We start from the raw sequence: 19,821 nt of genomic DNA on the forward strand, positions 1-19,821 counted from the left end.
GTGAGACCTTACGCAAGAGCGTACAGTACGCACGCGCGCACACACACAAACACAAGCGCGAATAAAACAAAAATCAAATTTATTTTATGGAAGGGAATGGCAACACCTTTCGTCACAGTGGTTGGGTCCACTGGCATTCCAGCGTATTCTGAATAATACTGTTCAAGAGATACATTATCATGTCTTGCAGACAGAAAGCATTAGTACACGATTTCCAGTTGTTCTCAGCCATTAATTAACACTCCACAATATCCTTGTTTATTTGATTCACATTCCACACCACACTTTTATGCAGCTCATTCATTTAAAACTGAGGACCATCTCAGACCTGATTTCAATCACACGATTTCCACTTTTCCCAAAAGACAAAATAAATCCTCCTTACTTAAAAACATTGTCTCATCGGTCAGCTGGCAGATCACCTCAAACCTGGGTGTGTCCTCCAGCGCCCCCTGTCCAATCACAACGACATATGGGTAGCCCAGTCGGCTGGCATCCTTCAGCCTCTTGCCGATGGTCATCTGGGTGCGGTCATCAAAAACAATCTCACCTCTAAGATGAGGGACAGTCTGTCCTAATGTGTGAACGAGATCTTCAGCTAAACCTGTTGCCTCATCTGCCTTGCTGCCCTTCTTGGGGGGCAAAACACAAACCTGGTAAGGTGCGAGAAGACCCGGCCAGCGGATACTTTCATCTGTTGACATCACCTCGATGGCTGCAGCGAGAATACGTGTAACTCCGAGGCCGTAACAGCCCATTTCTGCAACACTCTGCTTGTTTTGAGCATTGCTGAATACGGCCTTAAACATGTCAGAATACCTTTTACCCAGGTAAAAGGTGTGGCCAACCTCAATGCCCTTGGACTCAGAAAGGGTACCAGTTTTGCACTGTGGGCAGTCAATTCTGTCAGACAGCATCGTCTCTGCATTGGCAGAGAAGGAGCAACTCCTGCAGACCAGAAGCCTGTCTTCACCAATGTCTGCTGGGAGCTGGAACTCGTGCGAGAGTTTTCCACCCATGTTCCCCGTGTCAGCCTGCACTTGCACGCAACGCAGGCCCAGTCGCGCGAAGACCCGAGTGTACGCGTGGCACACAGATTCATAGGTCTCATAAGCGGCCTCCTCACTGATATCAAAAGAGTACATGTCCTTCATGTAGAACTCCCGTCCTCGAAGAAGACCAAACCTCGGCTTTGGCTCATCTCGGAATTTGCGGGTTATCTGTTGAAGACAAAAAGCACAAAATGGTGGTGCTCATTATGACTGACTTTGGATCGATCTAATCAACTCATTTCAGTGCTATGCTTTGTTGACTTAGGGGCATATTCTACTCTTGGCGCTTAGATCAATTTCTTCCATGAGCTTTTTAGGCACTCTCAAGATGCTGCAATTCTCCCTTTTAACGTTCTGACACAGCCATCATGCATAACCTGGAAATATGTACGATGCGGCTACACGAGACTAAACATTGTATTTGGATTAATATTGTGAATGTAGAACATGGCTTCAGCAGCAAAATCCACCTGTTTTTGTCCATCTCAGGGGGCTGCTATTTGCCGCTTGTTGTTGACTGAAATCGAGATCAGTTTCTCAGGGCTCAGGTAACGTCCAATCACGACTCACACGTCTATGAATTTGTTCATCAGATGTTTGCAAGCTGGCACCGACACTGTTGCACTTTCTCCACGTTAACATATTTCTGCACTCCTGACACGATCATTGTTTTGAGTTAGCCTCCCACAACAACTGTCCAAACCCGATTCCAACCAGTTGACAAGATTGGGTCTGATTTCCGATCATATGCTCGGGATCAGGACATCTCTAGTCCCCCCGACCTCCAAAAAGCCCAAACTAACCTGGTACAAGAGTAGAGGCAGCTGCCTGTAAGACAGAGCGGTCTGGTGAGCCACCAGATGGGTCACGGCCTCTTCATGTGTGGGTCCCAAACAGTAGTCGACACCATGGCGATCTTTCAGTCGGAACAGCTCCTTTCCCATCAAGTCCCAACGCTGACTGATTTTCCACAGATCAGCGGAGCACAAACCGGGCATGTCCAATTTCTGCCCACCTATCTGCTGCATTTCCTGGTCGATCACTCTCACCTGGTGGTTAGAGGAAATTGTCAAATGCCATCTCTTTTAGCTAACTTTTAGCATAGGTGAGCCTTCTAATCAACTAAACAATTTGAACGTTGCATTTCCCTGGATTGAGGATGGTATTAATAATTCTGGACATGAATTATTTGTTCAAATAAATAAAAAACAGCATTTTTTTCTCATCAAACAACTTCTTATCTGCGCAACTGTGACCCTTGTGAGGATAAGCGGAATTAGAAGATGGGTGGACGTGGAAATACGCCATGTCCTTTTTTTGTTCTTCACAAATACGCCTGTTGTAATTATGATGCACACAAGTGCAGCATATTTATCAGAAAAAAAGCTTCTTTTTTGTTTATGCAAACTTCAAGTCAAATTCGGGAAATGTTACATTAATCATTTTTTTCCCTTGCTGTAAAAGTGAGTGACTGTTTCACTCTTTAGGGGCATGGATTGCATTTGACTTCACTGTATGACTCGAGGTCCCCAATGTTGTTTTAACTGGAACACTCAAGTCCCACATTTTAAAGAAAAGCTTCAAGGCTTCATTGAGCTTTAGCCACCTATCTCGAAATACAAGAATGAAGTCAGATTAATATAGTGTAATATGGTTATAACACTGTTCACATAAGTACACCTCACCAGTTTCTCCATGGCGCGCACAGTGGCAGGAAGGTAATAGAAGCACCCTGGATTGAAAGGATGAATGAGTCCTGCCTGCTGCATGAGCCTCTGGCTCTTACAGGTAAGTTCTCCTTGCATTCGATTGTCTGGGCCCATGTCACGCAGGTTTGACGGCTGATACAGACGAGAGACCAGGAGTGGGGGTTTCATTTGCCTGCTGTGAGAGGATGCAGGCGCAGCAACGGGTTCAGCAAAGCCCGAATGTCTCCTGCGGGAAAGTAGTCCTACTCTATGGAGGCTCGAGAAGACCTTGTGCCGAACCCGGTGCAGTACAGGCTCCATGCTCGATCTAGTTCACAAAATCATATTATTGATGAGATGTCATTGTAATGTTTGTGCGAGAATACTTTAATTACCAAACAGAAAACGAATGTATGTGCAAACTTAAATGCTGACATTCGGTAGTACATAATTACTGTCGTGTATTAAAAATAGACAATAGCCCTGAAGACCGGGTGTAAAAGTGTCAAACGCGAAAGACAGTCGATCGGACCCACCGACCACAGAGGTGCCTCTTACTTCCTGGCTCGTCCTGTAGCTCGGCTTGCAGACTGAGCAGCAGAGGTTAAATAGCTAGGCGTGGAAAAACATACGGAATCAACGTAGGTCCGCCCCCAACGACAGTAACAAAATGCACATTGGAAGCGCTAAAGCTGCAATCATTCCAATAAACGAGTCATCCGAAATCGGAGCGTGTCGAATTGTTTAATGAGCTTTGAAAACAAGAAGCTCTCGGTACCTTGCTGTCAAACGGCACCCCAGGCGTGGCCTTGTCGCACTATACTGCCGTCTACCGCCTTGGAAGAGTAAAGCAGATCGTGTCTTGGCCTCCGCCTCCGCCTCCGCCTCCTTCTCTTCGGTGTATTTTTTTTTCTCGCAACCAACTTAAATACTGTGTAGTGCATTACAGTAACTTACTGGCATGGAGTGTGAATAATTCTTTAATAAAAGGAATAAGAAAAAAAATATCCATCCATAATCCGAACTGTTTATCCCCACGAGGATTGCGTTTTTATTCTCAGTCACATTTATTATTTCAACCCTTTTTAAATTCCCCACATCTAGTTACCCATATCATGCTTTCCCATCCTAAATTGTGTGCTGTTCAGCCCCGTGTGCCCAAACTTCAGTCTTGATAGAGTATTCTTTCATCTATTCCATTTTCCCTTGCGTTCCTCATCTCACCAGTTTTCCTTTGTATTATGTAATACCATCTTCCTTTCATCTCTTCTTAGCATTGCTTCTGTCTCCTTTTGTGTTCTATTATACTTTTCATTATTGATTTATTCATTCATTCATTTTCCGATCCGCTTTATCCTCACAAGGGTCATTACAGATGATGTAAAAAAAGGTGTTTATATATATATATATATATATATATATATATATATATATAGAGTACGGTATTAAATAAGAAATAATTGAACTGATGGCAGTATTATGTTTAAAGCATTTCGTGCTTTTGTCAATCCTTTGTTTCCACATATGTAAATAATGTAGCTAAATGGTTTTGAAAGGACATATTCAAGGACAAATTCAATGTTGTTATGACTTAAAAGAGAATGAAAGGTGAAAGCCCCTGAGTGGCTTGAAATCCTTTAACGTGTCATTTAACCACTAATGTGTGACCTCTGGATCACAGTCATTGCTTTTATGTGCAATGAAGTGTCCTGTCCACCACATAATGTACACATCTTTCCCTCAGTCTGTCGTAAACAACGGTACAAAACAATATTCAGACTCAAGATTTTCCCCATCATTGATTAATATTTGTTAACATTCCAACCTTTTCTGGCTTTACAGGATTTTATGTTGATCGTTAAACCGTTATTTGTGTCAGACAGTGGGACCTGATTGTCAGCTCTTGTGGGTCTTTATCTTACTGCTGTCTTTTAGCCCAACATTATGGATGATCCATATTCTACTTCAAGACCTGAGATAAAACGCACACATACATTTACGGGCGTGTCGTGACTTGGTCGTCAGGACTTGTTCCAACATTAGTTCCCAGAGAAACAGGCGACCAATTGTCTCGGTGAGATAAAAACAACCCTCGAGCGCAGATCCAATCTGTTAAAAAAAAAAACGAATGAGTTTATTTGGTTTTATATTTTTATGTTTTCACTGCCATAAAAATGGTTCCATATTTGTCAAAGATGCATCATAAAAATACCAACCAAAGTACAAATATTTGAAAAAAACAAACCTAAATATACTGTATATCGGCTAATGGGTGTTCCATCAAATACAAAGAGTTAGGTTGAGCAGGAGGATGGAGTGGTACATAAAATCCTGGAAATATCCATCCATCCATTATCTGTTCCGCTTATCCTCACAAGGGTTGCGGCCATGCTGGAGCCTCTCCCAGCTGTCTTGGGGCAATAGGTGGTTTACACCCTGAACTGGTTGACAGCCAGTCGTAGTCCTGGAAATACTGTTAGTATTACATAATTTGACACCGGTTGCCCACTTAGGATACACATTGTTCCCCCCCCCCCCCCCCCCGAACCCCCACCGAGGTAGGACATTTATGAAACCCAGTGTATTCTTTTAATGAACTGTTAAGAAATATTTTCAGTACTGTGATTTTTTGAAAGCAATACGTAGTATACAATACAATCTTTTAAAGTATGTGTTACATATTGTTTTTGTTCCTGATTGTAAAGTGTCCTTGGGTGTCTTGAAAGGCGCTTATAAATAAAATGTATTATTATTATTTTTATATCAAAGTATAATGCCTAATGTGATAAATATGTTTTTGGAAATTATGTGGACTGTGTGGATGGCTGATAATACAAAAGATGAATAAATAACCGCACAGTGCAGTATTAAATAACTTGAGAAGAAATATGTTTCAAAAGAAGTAAGCATCAGTGTTTGCACTGATGCTTAATTCAGTTGTGGGAGACTTACACTGCAATCATCAAAATCGTCACGTTCCTGGGAATCACCATCCATCCTGGCTTTTCCTTTTGGTTGACTTTTACTGACAGTCAACTCCTTCATTTAAAAAAACCTTTTGTACACAGGAAACAGTCACAGCAGTTTTTGGTTGTCCATCATAATCTGGTTTGGTGCTGCTACAAAGAAGCACAAAACAGGTTTCATTGAATAGTTAGAACTGTAGACAGAAAAAAAAACCAATTGGTGCGCTCCTAGTATTGACATACATTCTGCCCAAAATGACAAAAGGGCAAGCAAAATAAAAATCTCTGAGCCATACCACACCCTGAACATTCCCTTTTCCATCTCCTTCACTCTATTACGCCCTTTGAATCATTGCACATCCTGCTTTTTTGCATTTGCTCTTTCTTACACTCTGCCGCAGTATCACAATTACTGCATTTGTCTCTGTAGTATTGACAGCTGGACATAATTTTGCACATCTCTTCGGTCATTAGTGTAGCCATCATTTTAACGTTGTCACTTGGCAGAACCATCCACAAGTTTTGCTGTTCGGGTTGTGGGTGAGCTAGGGCCTATCCGAGCTGACTTTGTGTGAGACCACCCTGGACTGGACTGGTCGCCACACTCACAGTCAATGTCACACCTATGGACAATTGACCCCTGATTGCATACCCATTGAAATGAATGGAGACCTCACCCCCTTATAGCCTACTCATTGACTTGGATGGGTACCATTCCCATCTCCTTTAATGGGAAAAGTCCCAGCCGTTTAAATGTGATTCTTGTTGACGTTTTCTGACTGTTGAAAGCCCATCAGGCCTTTTGCGGAACCCCGGGTGTGTCTCAGGGAAGCTGTCTGCACAAGGTGGACCCTACCTGGGCCACTTCTACTCACTGCGGCCCCTGAAATAAAATAAAGAGAAGAGAAAACTCAGGCAATGCCGCGTAAATATCTAACCTCTCAACTGTGAGGCAAAAGAGTGAACCGCTGGGGTACCAGACTGCCCCACTTCCAGGGACAGAGCTGCATGGAGGCTCTGAACCCTGACTTTGGATGGAATGATGAAAATAAAATCACTTCTCACGAATGTACACTCAGTGAAATGTTGCGTCACCATGGCCGCCCAACTAAAAGATTTCTGTCTACACTCCTGACCACTTCGCCTATGACTGCAGACTTTTTTTTATTACTGTACTATTTTTTGTCCAAGCAAGCATGGTTTGATAGCATGAACACTGTAAATGGGTCTGCTGATTACAATCATGCTGAAATGTCATGACTATAAACGCTGCATCATAAATAGCTCTGTAATGACTTGGATGATGGACTGTCAACATTGACTTTTGCCTCTCATATGGTTCAAAATGCTGTAAAGTCGAGGAAATCCCAGCTTTCTAAGTGTGTAAACGCACCAAGCATCTGACTGAGTGCGGGAGGGGGTTACTTTGAATCACCTAATTAGCTTTACACCACAGTAAAGGTCAGTGCTATCTCTACGTAATCACCTGGAGCAGAAAGGGTTGCCCTCATTTAACGTGATTGCCATTTGGAGGTGATATTCCCTCAAAGAATGGCAAAAGTGGCCAGAGAGCGGAAACGGTGGGTGGTCATGTAAACATGTATGTGTGTGACTGGGACGGGCCAAGAAGCAGTCAGTGGGCGGCGCGCGGATACTCCGCTTCCTGCAACAGAAAGATGGATATGTATATAGTGAGGAGAGTAGAGTCACATCAAGAAGAGAGGAGATCCACGCACAGAAAAGATCCCATTCAGAGCATCAGCAGTCGGTTTAAGAGACAAAAGCCAATTTAGGCATTCCAGGATGCGTGCTCTTGTCGTCTTCCCTCTGCTGCTTTGTGCCATCGCCTGTGTGAGCCCAGCAAGAGCGGAAGTCAAAGCGGTGAAACTGTGCGGGCGAGAGTTCCTGAGAGCTGTCGTGTACACCTGCGGAGGATCCCGCTGGAGGAGGTTCCAAGCTGAGTCAGACATGGATGGTGAGACAACTGTAGTTATCTGTTTGCCCTGTACTAAAATGTACAGCTTTTTTTTTTCTACTTCTCCTTTGATAAATCTGCAATTAGTAATTTAGTCAATGCTACGTTCCTTTTCATTGTATGTTTTTGCTCACAGACTTATTTTCGTTTGTATTTGCACATTTGCCAAATTCAAGGCCAGATCTAACCTGCCACACACGCATGTTTGTAGGCCAAGAAAAAACAAATAAAGAATCTGTTGATTCATGTTTCTTGCTAATGATTTTTTTTTCATTTTGTCAGAAAAACTGGCTGAAAATAGCTAACTTTCTTCACTTTTTACAGATATTACAAGCACCAAATTTCTTAACATAAATTGAACGCTAACATTTTTGTCACCATTTTCCATGACTTTGTAAATCCCTCTCCGTTTGAATGGACACCGTCACAATGTTGCAGAAGTGCAGCGAATCACCATGAGGAGTACTGAAAATATTTTGCCCTTCTCAGTTGATTTAAGTGTAATAGTTAGTTAACCAAAAGATTACAATCAGCTCTCACTATCACGCCGCACACTTCTGCACCCTTGCAAATAGCAAAGCAAAGCAAAACAAGGTTCACACAATGGGATATTGACTGCATCCTTGCCCCATATTCTACCAATTCAGAATTTTCCATGCACGTGTGGGCAGACAAGGACATAACGTTGACATCATTAAACCACAGGAGCCCACATCAAGATTAGAAGCTCTCTCAGTCTGTTACACATAAGCAAACTCAGTCTTATCAGCTGTAGTGATCGCTAAGAGGAAAGGGAAACTGCACAAGACAAATTGCATCGCGGAAATCTGCATTGTCATTAAGAGTCCTTTTTAATAGGATCATCAACCTCAATTGAACAACAAGATGGAACCACTCCATCAGTGACATATATGCAAAAAAAAAAAATATATATATATATATATATACACTGTATATATTACTGTATTTATAAATGCCATCCACTATTCTATGTATCAAGTGTTTTTGTGATGTCAGACAGATTCTTTGTCCTTCATTGTGTGTTGCTGGTGCAGGTCTATCCACAGGGGAGGAGAACAGTTTGTCAAGCATCAAGAACCACCTAGGCTCAGACTTGACCAGACGGGATATGAACAACATCCTGACGACAGTGTGCTGCCAGGTTGGCTGCAGGAAGAGCGACCTCACCTTCCTCTGCTGAACACGACCATGCCTGGCATCATCGTTTTTTCTCCAAGTGACCAAAAAGTAATCAATCTTGCCTTAATTTAAATAAAATCCAAATGTAAATCACAATGCTCAGATATATATTTATATTTGTTTTTTTTTTATCTTAACTTGTATGTAAATGTAATAATGCTATTCATTCTTATTTTTGCGTTTTGGTGAACACCTGCAATGGAAAATTGGTGTAGTCACACCAAAATTTTACAGATAAAAAAAATACTGATTGAACTTAGGGAAGGTGAAACGTACTGCCAAACAATAAGGATGAGAAATGTCTATTTCGCGAAGTCAAAAGCACTCATTGACATGCAGGTTTGTAAACTGCCCAGCCCAAGTTTATTTTTATTTAAATAGGAGGGGGGGGGGGGGGACTGTGCGTTCATTTCACTATTGTGTCAAATAAATGTTCTGATCACAAGCTGCAATTGCAGACTGCTGAGCGCTAACAACTTCGGGTGACGCAGGTTACGCGCCACCGTAGGTTAAAGATTTAGCTGCTTAATTTATTTTACTTTTATAATACTTTTTGTGTAATGAGACTGATAGGATGGTTAGGGTGCAGTGTACATTAAACACAAATAATTTATTACTAACATACACAAAGACACACAAATGTTTTTTTTTCTCCCAAGGCTATATAAATCTGAGCTATCAAGAAGAGGGCAACCAATGCAAAGTGACATGCACGAATAAAGACTGCACCAATAAAATCTCACACACAAGTGAGAATTGCTGTAGACACTTAATTCTGCTCAAGACATAATTCTCAGCACACGCCAAAAAAGATCAAACTCACCATAAACACATGTTGGGCCCACGTGCAGTATTTTATGTGACAACGTATTTTTTTGAAAGAACAGAACAAACAGTATTAATGTATTTCTGCGAGTGTATTTGTGTGTGTGCGCGCACGCGAAGTGAGTGTGTATGTGCGCATGTGTTAATTTGTGTGTGCAAGAGGGTGTAAAGCACTTGCCCTCACAAGCGCTGGGGCAGCTCCAGTGAGTCACAGCCATGTACTTCTCTCATCCAAAATTTACAAGCCTTCTGGCTCCATCTCTCTTTTTGTCTTGGCTGCCAATATTTTAGCCATGCTCCACTGCTTGTCCTCCTCTCAATCTCCTGTTTGTCTCTGCTTATCACCCAGTCTTTTTCTCTTTGTGTTTGCCTTCTCCTCAACAGACAGCGCCGTTTCATTATTTTTACTGCCGTTCTTCTTTTCCGCGTTTGGGAAAAAAAAAAAAAAGTGAACAATTTTTACACAGGCTTGTTTGTTGACACTTGTTTCATCTGATCACATGTTTGTTTTTTTCATTTCAAATGTAAAATGATTTGATTCTTATTTTGTGACCCAAATCTGACCTGAAACAATTTTGAGAGCAAACAAATGTTCCCGGGACATTTAAATTATTAATTTAATGTCGAGTCTGAATTTCAAAATCCATTTATCTCAGCCAGCATTTTACAAACCCAATTACGATGTAGTTAGGACATTGTGTGCAACATGAATAAAAACAGAATACAATGATTTGCAAATCACGTTCAACTTATATTTATTGGAATACATTATAATAATAATACATCACATTTGTAAGCTCCTTTCACAACATTCAAGGACACTGTACAGCCAAGACCAATAGTAAAACACAGATAAAATAATAAAGAAAGAAAGATTGAAGGCAGGTAGGATGCAGAATACTTATTGTCGAAACTGTTAAACTTTATTGTTATTAGCAAATAATCATTAACGTAGAATTTTATGGCTGTAACACATTCCCAAAAAGCATGGTAAGGTTTACTCCCGTGTTACATCACCTTTTCTTTTAACAACATTCAATAAACATTTGGGAACCGAGGACACTAATTGTCGAGGCTTTGTAGGTGGAATTCTTCCCCACTCTCGCTTGATGTACAGCTTTGGCTGTTCAACAGTCCGAGGTCTCCGTATTTTACGCTTCATGATGCGCCACGCATTTTCAATGGGAGACAGGTCTGGAATGCAGCCAGGCCAGCCTAATACCTGCACTCTTCTACGACAAAGACACGCTGTTGGAACTTGTGCAGAATCTGGTTTGGCATCGTCTTGCTTAAATAAAGAGGCACATTCTGAGTACGTCATCCGTTGGAGCCTTCTCCTTGATGTATTCATGGAGCTTGGATGTTTCATCCTGGACAGTGGCTCTCACACTCACTAGACGCCCAAATGCAAAAAACAATTTGTCTCCAATTGTAAGTGTTGAATCACGCTGCGAGACATGCTAAAGCTAATTTGCCAGACAAATTAGTTGACTCGATCAAACTTCATCGCCGAAGTTATAAAACCAAGTATGGAAAGCAAGTGCTCTCACCGTACATTTCTTGTAATTGTTCCGTCTGAAGCCCACTGCAGGGGACATTTTAGATGCCCACCCTTGATGCCATTTTTTTAAAAACACTGTGTTCAGTTAATTCCGTTTTTCACAGCCCTCTGAAAAGGGATCGTCGGCCAGCATGGAAGGATCACTCTTTCTGTTCTTTCTTGATACATTTAGTTGGACATTTTGCAGCAAAAGTAGATGTAGATGAAATGAAAGTAGTTGCAGTAGCAGAAGCAGGTAATAACCTAAAGCACACAAATGCAGAATACATCTTTCTTTCCGCATCACGGTGTAAATAAGTATAGAATTTACATTAACACTTTTATTTTAACAATACATTTACTAAATACTTTAATCAACCATGATCTCACTATGTATCATTATTTTAAACGAAAGAAACCATACATCACAAACATATCCAGTCGACTCGAACAAAAGAACTACAACTCCCAACGGTCCAAACCGGAAGTGGAGCGCCGGCATGATTAAGCCCAGCTGCAACGCAATGTACTTCGTTCAAAATCAAATTACGGCTGGACAAACATGAAAACTATGCATAATGAGATAAATAAAGACACCACTGGTTTAACAACACTTTAGCCCACGCTGTTTACATTGCCGATTGCGAGCGGTAACTGACTGTGATTACAAACAAAGCACAACGGACATCATGCAAAGCAGACAAACAAAGCAACCGGTCATGATCAATCTAAAGCTAACTTTAGATTTCTGTTAAATAAAAGTACAAGCGTAGCTTACCATTGGGCCATGCCGACGACGAAGCGAGTGTATTCACTAACGCAACATAATGCGATTCTGCTTTTTATACCTCGCGCGAATGGTCGCCTGTCAGTGGCAGCCCCGCCCCTCTTAAAGCGCCGGGTGACTCCAACACTGTGGCTGTCAAATGGCAACCATTACCAAGATAGCTCCTCCATTTCACTAATGGAGTCTTCCCTGTGATGCCAACACATGCCAAACCAGTTGCTGTATTGCATGTTTTGCCTAAAGCAGTCTTCCTCAACTAGCGGACCGCGATCCACGACCGGACCACCGACCTCCTCTGTCCAAGCCTTCTCTGTCCAGACCCTCGGCAAATTGTATCAAATAAAAAATTATCAAGTGATTTTTATGTTATACATTTTATATGTTTGGACTATAATCTGCGCATTACCGCGATCGCTTGTTAAAATTATCAGTTGTATTCTTTACGTGCACTAACAGATGTAATGCAGAGGACCGCAGCAGCGCGACTTTGTGTGTATAATGTTTGACTAACTGGAGACCCTGTCTGAGGAGGGCATGTGGCGATAACGATGCGCTGATTGGCTCCTCTGAAATGAAGGTATGCCGGTACATAAGCGTCAGCATATACGATGCGCTGATTGGCTCATTTGAATTTAAGGTGTGCCCATAACGAAGCGCCAGCATATACTATGCGCTGATTGGCCCATTTGAATTTACGGTGTGCCCATACCTAAGCGTCGGCATATACGATACGCTGATTGGCTCATTTGAATTTAAGGTGTGCCCATACATAACCGTCAGCACGCGTCTATCCCAATACACACGCGTTTTGGCAAGACAGTGGTGAGAAGACGCTACCTCAGTTCTTGGCTAACCTGCCGGCTGATCTCTTCCGCGTTCGCTCGCTCCCTTCACGGAAGCGCCGCCGCAGCCGCGGCAAACGCAGTGGTCAGCTCGTGAAGCTGAAACGGAATCTGAGACAAACTTCGATCGCTCCGGCGTGGTGTGCCCTCGACCCCGTCGCCTCATGCTTGCTAACGGTCGTTGGCTCTCCCAACGCGCCATGGCATTTTTACCCAGCGCGCCTTCTCGGGGAGGAATCCAGCGAAACGTTTTGAAGGAATTCCCCCGGGCTCGGCGATACACAGAGGCAATCCCTCCCGTTGCTACTTCCACAAGGATCGCGTTGTTAAACGCCCGGTCGCTGACGAACAAGACCCATATTCTGAGGGAGTATTTCCTTTCCAATGACTTGGAAAACCTTACCAACTGAGCTATCCAGCTATATATATATATATATATATATATATATATATATATATAGACTGTGTGCGCGGGCCGAGGGGAGGGAGGCCGGGGACTGGTGGGTGTGGGCGCCGCTGTCCGGGATGGGACATCCGGGCTCCATGAATGCATCGGGGGGGGGGGGGGGGGGGGCTCCGGCGGGTGACGTGCTCGGAGAGTGTCTCGGACAGTGGGGAGCGGAGGGACGGGTGCTGGGGGGGGGGCCATCGTGGGGGGGCGGGCCCCTACGCGGGATGTGCCACCGGACCATGGCTGAGGTGGCTGATCTCAAGAAGTCCTATCAGTGGCTGGAGGGGGCTGGCCTGGGGGACAGCGCAGGGGCGCTCATCCTGGCTGCTCAGGAGCGGGCCTTGGGCGCCGGAGTCGTCAAGGCCCGGATGTGCCGCGCCGGACAGGACCCGGGGTGTGGGTTCTGCGGGGAGGCGCCTGGGACGATCCGCCACGTGGCTGCGGGGTGTGGGATGCTGGCAGGGGGGGCCTGCGTGGAGAGCCATGGCCAGGTGGCTGGCGTGGTCTGCCGAGGCATCTGTGCGGAGTGTGGACTGGGGGCCCCGGGGTCGGAGTGGGGGGCACCTCCGAGGGTGGTGGAGGGTGGCGGAGCGGGGATCCTGTGGGACTTCCGGATCCAGACTGGCGGGATGGTGGTGGCGAGCCAACCAGATGTCGTGGTCGTGGATGGGGGGCGGAGGAGGGCCGTTGTGGTGGATGTGGCGGTCCCAGGTGGTGGAGGCATCGGGAGGGAGGAGCATGGGGGGCTCGGGTGGTACCAGGGGCTCGGGGAGGGGCTGGGGAGGGCCTGGGGGGTGGGGGTGGCGGTCGTGCCTGTGGTGGTCGGGGTGCTCGGGGCAGTGACCCCCGGACTGGATGGGTGGTTGCGACGGATCCCGGGAGCCGCGTCGGACGTCTCGGTCCGGAGGTGTGCGGTGCTGGGAGCGGCGGGGGTACTGCGCGGGGCCCTCGGGCTTCCTGGCCTCTGGTGGAGGACCCGAGCTGAATGAGGGACGGACACCACCCGAGGACACCTCCTATTGGCTCCATGATAAGAACTCCACCCAGCAAAGAATTAACCCTTTAAAACCTGATTCTGAGCTTTCACAATTATTTACCGCCATTTGCGTAATATCTACAGTATACAGAAGGAATCAAGCAATTTTTACCAATGTATCTGTCGGTGATGTTTATTTATTATGTACACAGAGATAAAGAGTAATGGCACAGCTCTGCAGTATCTTTCCACTTTTATATATGTATGCTATACTAAATAAAATTAATAGGTCACCATATAATGCAACAGTTATGCAACTCCTAAATAATGATGTGAATTTTCAGTTGTTGCTAAATCAGTTAGGATGTTATTTGTGGTGTAGATGCGAATTTAGGAGAGCAGGACAATATATCGCATTGCAATTGGACCAGCAGCTTGGTTGATGATGTCCCCAAACCGGCTCATCTATTATATTTGTCGTGCAATACAACGAAAATGAGCACAATTGCAAAACATAGGCTTCTTATATTTTAAAATAAAATAATCACATGTTTACCGTTCTGGGGTTTCTACAATCATGAATGTGGAGGCATTATTTACAGCAGGTTGACAGCAGTGTGATCGAGCAGATTAGATGGAGTCGAATTTGAATGGGGCTTCACTGATTTATTTCATACAATTCATATCTAAAACACAGTTGAAAAATATTTGATTGTTAAAATATTTAAATACAAGAACTATATCAAGAAATTAACAAAACATAGTTTTTTTAATTAGGAGAAAAGTCTAAAAACATATCACAAATGACAAACGTTGTGCCTCTCCTCCTCCTGTTCTTCAATGAAGCTGATCACCCTCCAGCTCCCGTTAGAAACATCGTGCTGCTGAAGGTGTGCCGGCAGAATGGTTGTGATACAGGAGGTGCTGTGGACTCTACCAGAAACGAGGACCTAGTTTAGTTGTAGATCCAGTAAAACATAGTGCAAATGTGACATTATTTATAATGCACAGTTACAGTCTTGTGAATATTAAAAAATGTACTTCATGTAATGCAGGAAGCGAATATTTCAAACGAACTAAGGCAGCAAACAGTAAGAGCAAAATCGTGTTCCAAACATTAACTCTTTTTTTAAATGTCAATTAGCTTGTGAGTAATAAGACAAAATGTGACTGTCAGACAGAGAACTGTCAGAGCAAACGGCAGATTTTAGAAAGTCCTGCCGAAATAAATCTGCACCCGACTGCGACTGTCAGCGTTGAACTGCCGCCATTGCTGTCAAAGTCAGACACATCTCCAAAATTGTTGGAGCAAATTTTTAAGCAGGCTTCATCTTGATAAATTGACCACGTATTTGACATTTACACCATAACGTTACCGCCTAAAATAATCGTAAAACAAAATTTTGTGTAACAACAAGAGTAATATGTACCCCAAAAGCTTTCAAAGCGTCTGAAAGTTTTCTCCTCCGTTTTTGTTGGGGCTTGGCTCGAAATGCATCATGATTGGCCGCCCGAAGTCCACGTGTCTGTCGGACGTGCTCTCATTGGTCTACAATACCATCACGGATGAATAAATACTCAAAGGGCTTGCCAGGCAAGCCCTTTGAACCCTTTAAATACTCAATGGGCTTGCCTGGCAAGCCCTTTGAGTATTTATTCCATATTGCCCACTAGTTCACTAGTAAGGTCATTTTGACGCTTACGAGTGAACATGTAAGGCCATAAATGTGCCCACTAGTTCACTAGTAAGATCATTTTGAGGCTTACTAGTTGACATGTAAGCCACAAAACGCCCGCTAGTTCACTAGTAAGATAATTTTGAGGCTTCTAGTGAACATGTAAGCCACAGAACGCCCACTAGTTCACTAGTAAGATCATTTTGACGCTTACTAGTGAACATGTAAGCCACAAAACGCTCACTAGTTCACTAGTAAGGTCATTTTGACGCTTACTAGTGAACATGTAAGCCACAAAACGCTCACTGGTTCACTAGTAAGGTAATTTTGACGCTTACTAGTGAACATGTAAGCCACAAAACGCCCACTAGTTCCCTAGTAAGATCATTTTGACGCTTATTTATGAACATGTCAGCCACAAAATGCTCACTCGTTCACTAGTAAGATCATTTTGAGGCTTACTAGTGAACATGTAAGCCACAAAACGCCCACTAGTTCACTAGTAAGGTCATTTTGACGCTTACTAGTGAACATGTAAGCCACAAAACGCCCACTAGTTCACTAGTAAGATCATTTTGACGCTTACTAGTGAACATGTAAGGCCATAAATGTGCCCACTAGTTCACTAGTAAGTTCATTTTGAGGCTTATTTATGAACATGTAAGCCACAAAACGCTCACTAGTAAGGTCATTTTGACGCTTACTAGTGAACATGTCAGCCACTAGTAAGTCATTTTGAGGCTTACTAGTGAACATGTAAGCCACAAAACGCTCACTAGTTCACTAGTAAGGTCATTTTGACGCTTACTAGTGAACATGTAAGCCACAAAACGCTCACTAGTTCACAAGTAAGATCATTTTGACGCTTACTAGTGAACATGTAAGGCCATAAATGTGCCCACTAGTTCACTAGTAAGATCATTTTGAGGCTTACTAGTGAACATGTAAGCCACAAAACGCCCACTAGTTCACTAGTAAGATCATTTTGAGGCTTACTAGTGAACATGTAAGCCACAAAACGCCCACTAGTTCACTAGTAAGATCTTTTTGAGACTTACTAGTTAACATGTAAGCCACAAAACGCCCACTAGTTCACTAGTAAGATCATTTTGAGGCTTACTAGTGAACATGTAAGCCACAAAACGCTCACTAGTTCACTAGTACGGTCATTTCGACGCTTACTAGTGAACTTGTAAGCCACAAAACACTCATTAGTTCAATAGTAAGGTCATTTTGACGCTTACTAGTGAACATGTAAGGCCATAAATGTGCCCACTAGTTCACTAGTAAGATCATTTTGAGGCTTACTAGTGAACATGTAAGCCACAAAACGCACACTAGTTCACTAGTAAGATCATTTTGAGGCTTACTAGTGAACATGTAAGCCACAAAACGCTCACTAGTTCACTAGTAAGGTCATTTTGACGCTTACTAGTGAACATGTAAGCCACAAAACGCTCACTAGTTCACAAGTAAGATCATTTTGACGCTTACTAGTGAACATGTAAGGCCATAAGTGTGGCCACTAGTTCACTAGTAAGATCATTTTGAGGCTTACTAGTGAACATGTAAGCCACAAAAAGCCCACTAGTTCACTAGTAAGATCATTTTGAGGCTTACTAGTGAACATGTAAGCCACAAAACGCCCACTAGTTCACTAGTAAGATCATTTTGAGGCTTACTAGTGAACATGTAAGCCACAAAACGCTCACTAGTTCACTCGTACGGTCATTTCGACGCTTACTAGTGAACTTGTAAGCCACAAAACGCTCACTAGTTCACTCGTACGGTCATTTCGACGCTTACTAGTGAACTTGTAAGCCACAAAACGCTCATTAGTTCACTAGTAAGGTCATTTTGACGCTTACTAGTGAACATGTAAGCCACAAAACGCCCACTAGTTCACACGTAAGGTCATTTTGAGGCTTACTAGTTGACATGTAAGGCCATAAATGTGCCCACTAGTTCACTAGTAAGATCATTTTGAGGCTTACTAGTTGACATGTAAGCCGCAAAACGGCCAGTAGTTCACTAGTAAGATCATTTTGAGGCTTACTAGTTGACATGTAAGCCGCAAAACGCCCATTAGTTCACTAGTAAGATCATTTCGACGCTTACGAGTGAACATGTAAGGCCGTAAATGTGCCCACTAGTTCACTAGTAAGATCATTTTGACGCTTACTAGTGAACATGTAAGGCCGTAAATGTGCCCACTAGTTCACTAGTAAGATCATTTTGACGCTTACTAGTGAACATGTCAGCCACAAAACGCTCACTAGTTCACTAGTAAGGTCATTTTGACGCTTACTAGTGAACATGTAAGCCACAAAACGCTCACTAGTTCACACGTACGGTCATTTTGACGCTTACTAGTGAACTTGTAAGTCACAAAACGCTCACTAGTTCACTCGTACGGTCATTTCGACGCTTACTAGTGAACTTGTAAGCCACAAAACGCTCATTAGTTCACTAGTAAGGTCATTTTGACGCTTACTAGTGAACATGTAAGCCACAAAACGCTCACTAGTTCACTAGTAAGATCATTTCGACGCTTACTAGTGAACATGTAAGGCCATAAATGTGCCCACTAGTTCTAAAATCATTTTGACGCTTACTAGTGAACATGTAAGGCCATAAATGTGCCCACTAGTTCACTAGTAAGATCATTTTAAGGCTTACTAGTGAACATGTAAGCCACAAAACGCTCACTAGTTCACTAGTAAGGTTATATTGACGCTTACTAGTGAACATGTAAGCCACAAAACGCCCACTAGTTCACTCGTAAGGTCATTTTGAGGCTTACTAGTTGACATGTAAGCCGCAAAACGGCCAGTAGTTCACTAGTAAGGTCATTTTGACGCTTACTAGTGAACATGTAAGGCCGTAAATGTGCCCACTAAATCACTAGTAAGATCATTTTGAGGCTTACTAGTGAACATGTAAGCCACAAAACGCTCACTAGTTCACTCGTACGGTCATTTCGACGCTTACTAGTGAACTTGTAAGCCACAAAACGCTCACTAGTTCACTCGTACGGTCATTTCGACGCTTACTAGTGAACTTGTAAGCCACAAAACGCTCATTAGTTCACTAGTAAGGTCATTTTGACGCTTACTAGTGAACATGTAAGCCACAAAGCGCCCACTAGTTCACACGTAAGGTCATTTTGAGGCTTACTAGTTGACATGTAAGGCCATAAATGTGCCCACTAGTTTACTAGTAAGATCATTTTGAGGCATTTTATTTGAGATCATTTTTAGTAAGCGTCAAAATGAACTTACTAGTGAACTAGTGAGCGTTTTGTGGCTGACATGTTCACTAGTAAGCGTCAAAATGACCTTACTAGTGAACTAGTGAGCGTTTTGTGGCTGACATGTTCACTAGTAAGCGTCGAAATGATCTTACTAGTGAACTAGTGGGCGTTTGGGGCTTACATGTTAACTAGTAAGCCTCAAAAAGATCTTACTAGTGAACTAGTGGGCACATTTATGGCCTTACATGTTTACTAGTAAGCGTCAAAATGACCTTACGAGTGAACTAGTGAGCGTTTTGTGGCTTACGCGTTCACTAGTAAGCCTCAAAATGATCTTACTAGTGAACTAGTGGGCGTTTTGTGGCTTACAAGTTCACGAGTAAGCCTCACAATGATCTTACTAGTGAACTTGTGAGCACATTTATGGCCTTACATGTTCACTAGTAAGCGTCAAAATGATTTTACGAGTGAACTAGTGGGCGTTTTGCGGCTTACATGTCAACTAGTAAGCCTCAAAATGATCTTACTAGTGAACTAGTGGGCTTTTTGTGGCTTACATGTTACTAGTAAGCCTCAAAATGATCTTACTA

At 43.1% G+C, this 19,821-nt stretch overlaps 2 protein-coding genes across 3 annotated transcripts; one reads left to right on the forward strand and one right to left on the reverse strand.

Annotated features, from left to right (window-relative positions):
* Window positions 1-64: 64 nt before the first annotated feature.
* pars2 (prolyl-tRNA synthetase 2, mitochondrial) lies at window positions 65-3,581 on the reverse strand. Of its 2 annotated transcripts, none has more exons than XM_052073449.1 (4): window positions 3,299-3,581; window positions 2,733-3,068; window positions 1,856-2,096; window positions 65-1,220 (listed from the first exon to the last, which is right to left on the reverse strand). In XM_052073449.1, the coding sequence occupies exons 2-4, from the start codon at window positions 3,059-3,061 to the stop codon at window positions 339-341; spliced, it is 1,452 nt and encodes a 483-aa protein (XP_051929409.1). In that variant the 5' UTR covers window positions 3,062-3,068; window positions 3,299-3,581; the 3' UTR covers window positions 65-338. The 2 variants fall into 2 exon arrangements, with proteins under 2 accessions (XP_051929409.1, XP_051929408.1); XM_052073448.1 differs by having other exon boundaries at window positions 3,277-3,581.
* Window positions 3,582-7,290: 3,709 nt separating this feature from the next.
* insl5a (insulin-like 5a) lies at window positions 7,291-8,977 on the forward strand. Its single transcript, XM_052073522.1, has 2 exons — window positions 7,291-7,681; window positions 8,737-8,977. The coding sequence occupies exons 1-2, from the start codon at window positions 7,510-7,512 to the stop codon at window positions 8,880-8,882; spliced, it is 318 nt and encodes a 105-aa protein (XP_051929482.1). The 5' UTR covers window positions 7,291-7,509; the 3' UTR covers window positions 8,883-8,977.
* Window positions 8,978-19,821: the final 10,844 nt, after the last annotated feature.

The sequence above is a fragment of the Hippocampus zosterae genome, chromosome 8 (assembly GCF_025434085.1).
Source record: "Hippocampus zosterae strain Florida chromosome 8, ASM2543408v3, whole genome shotgun sequence".
In the NCBI taxonomy this organism is placed as follows: Eukaryota; Metazoa; Chordata; class Actinopteri; order Syngnathiformes; family Syngnathidae; genus Hippocampus; species Hippocampus zosterae.

Excerpts from the sequence above, each read along its gene's own strand:
- pars2 (XM_052073449.1), bottom strand. The coding sequence starts at position 3,061 with ATGGAGCCTGTACTGCACCGGGTTCGGCACAAGGTCTTCTCGAGCCTC. Across the intron at positions 2,097-2,732 it reads GCCATGGAGAAACTGGTGAG|AGTGATCGACCAGGAAATGC; the intron begins GTGTACTTATGT and ends CCACCAGGTGAG. Across the intron at positions 1,221-1,855 it reads TGCCTCTACTCTTGTACCAG|ATAACCCGCAAATTCCGAGA; the intron begins GTTAGTTTGGGC and ends TGTCTTCAACAG.
- insl5a (XM_052073522.1), top strand. The coding sequence starts at position 7,510 with ATGCGTGCTCTTGTCGTCTTCCCTCTGCTGCTTTGTGCCATCGCCTGT. Across the intron at positions 7,682-8,736 it reads AGCTGAGTCAGACATGGATG|GTCTATCCACAGGGGAGGAG; the intron begins GTGAGACAACTG and ends TTGCTGGTGCAG.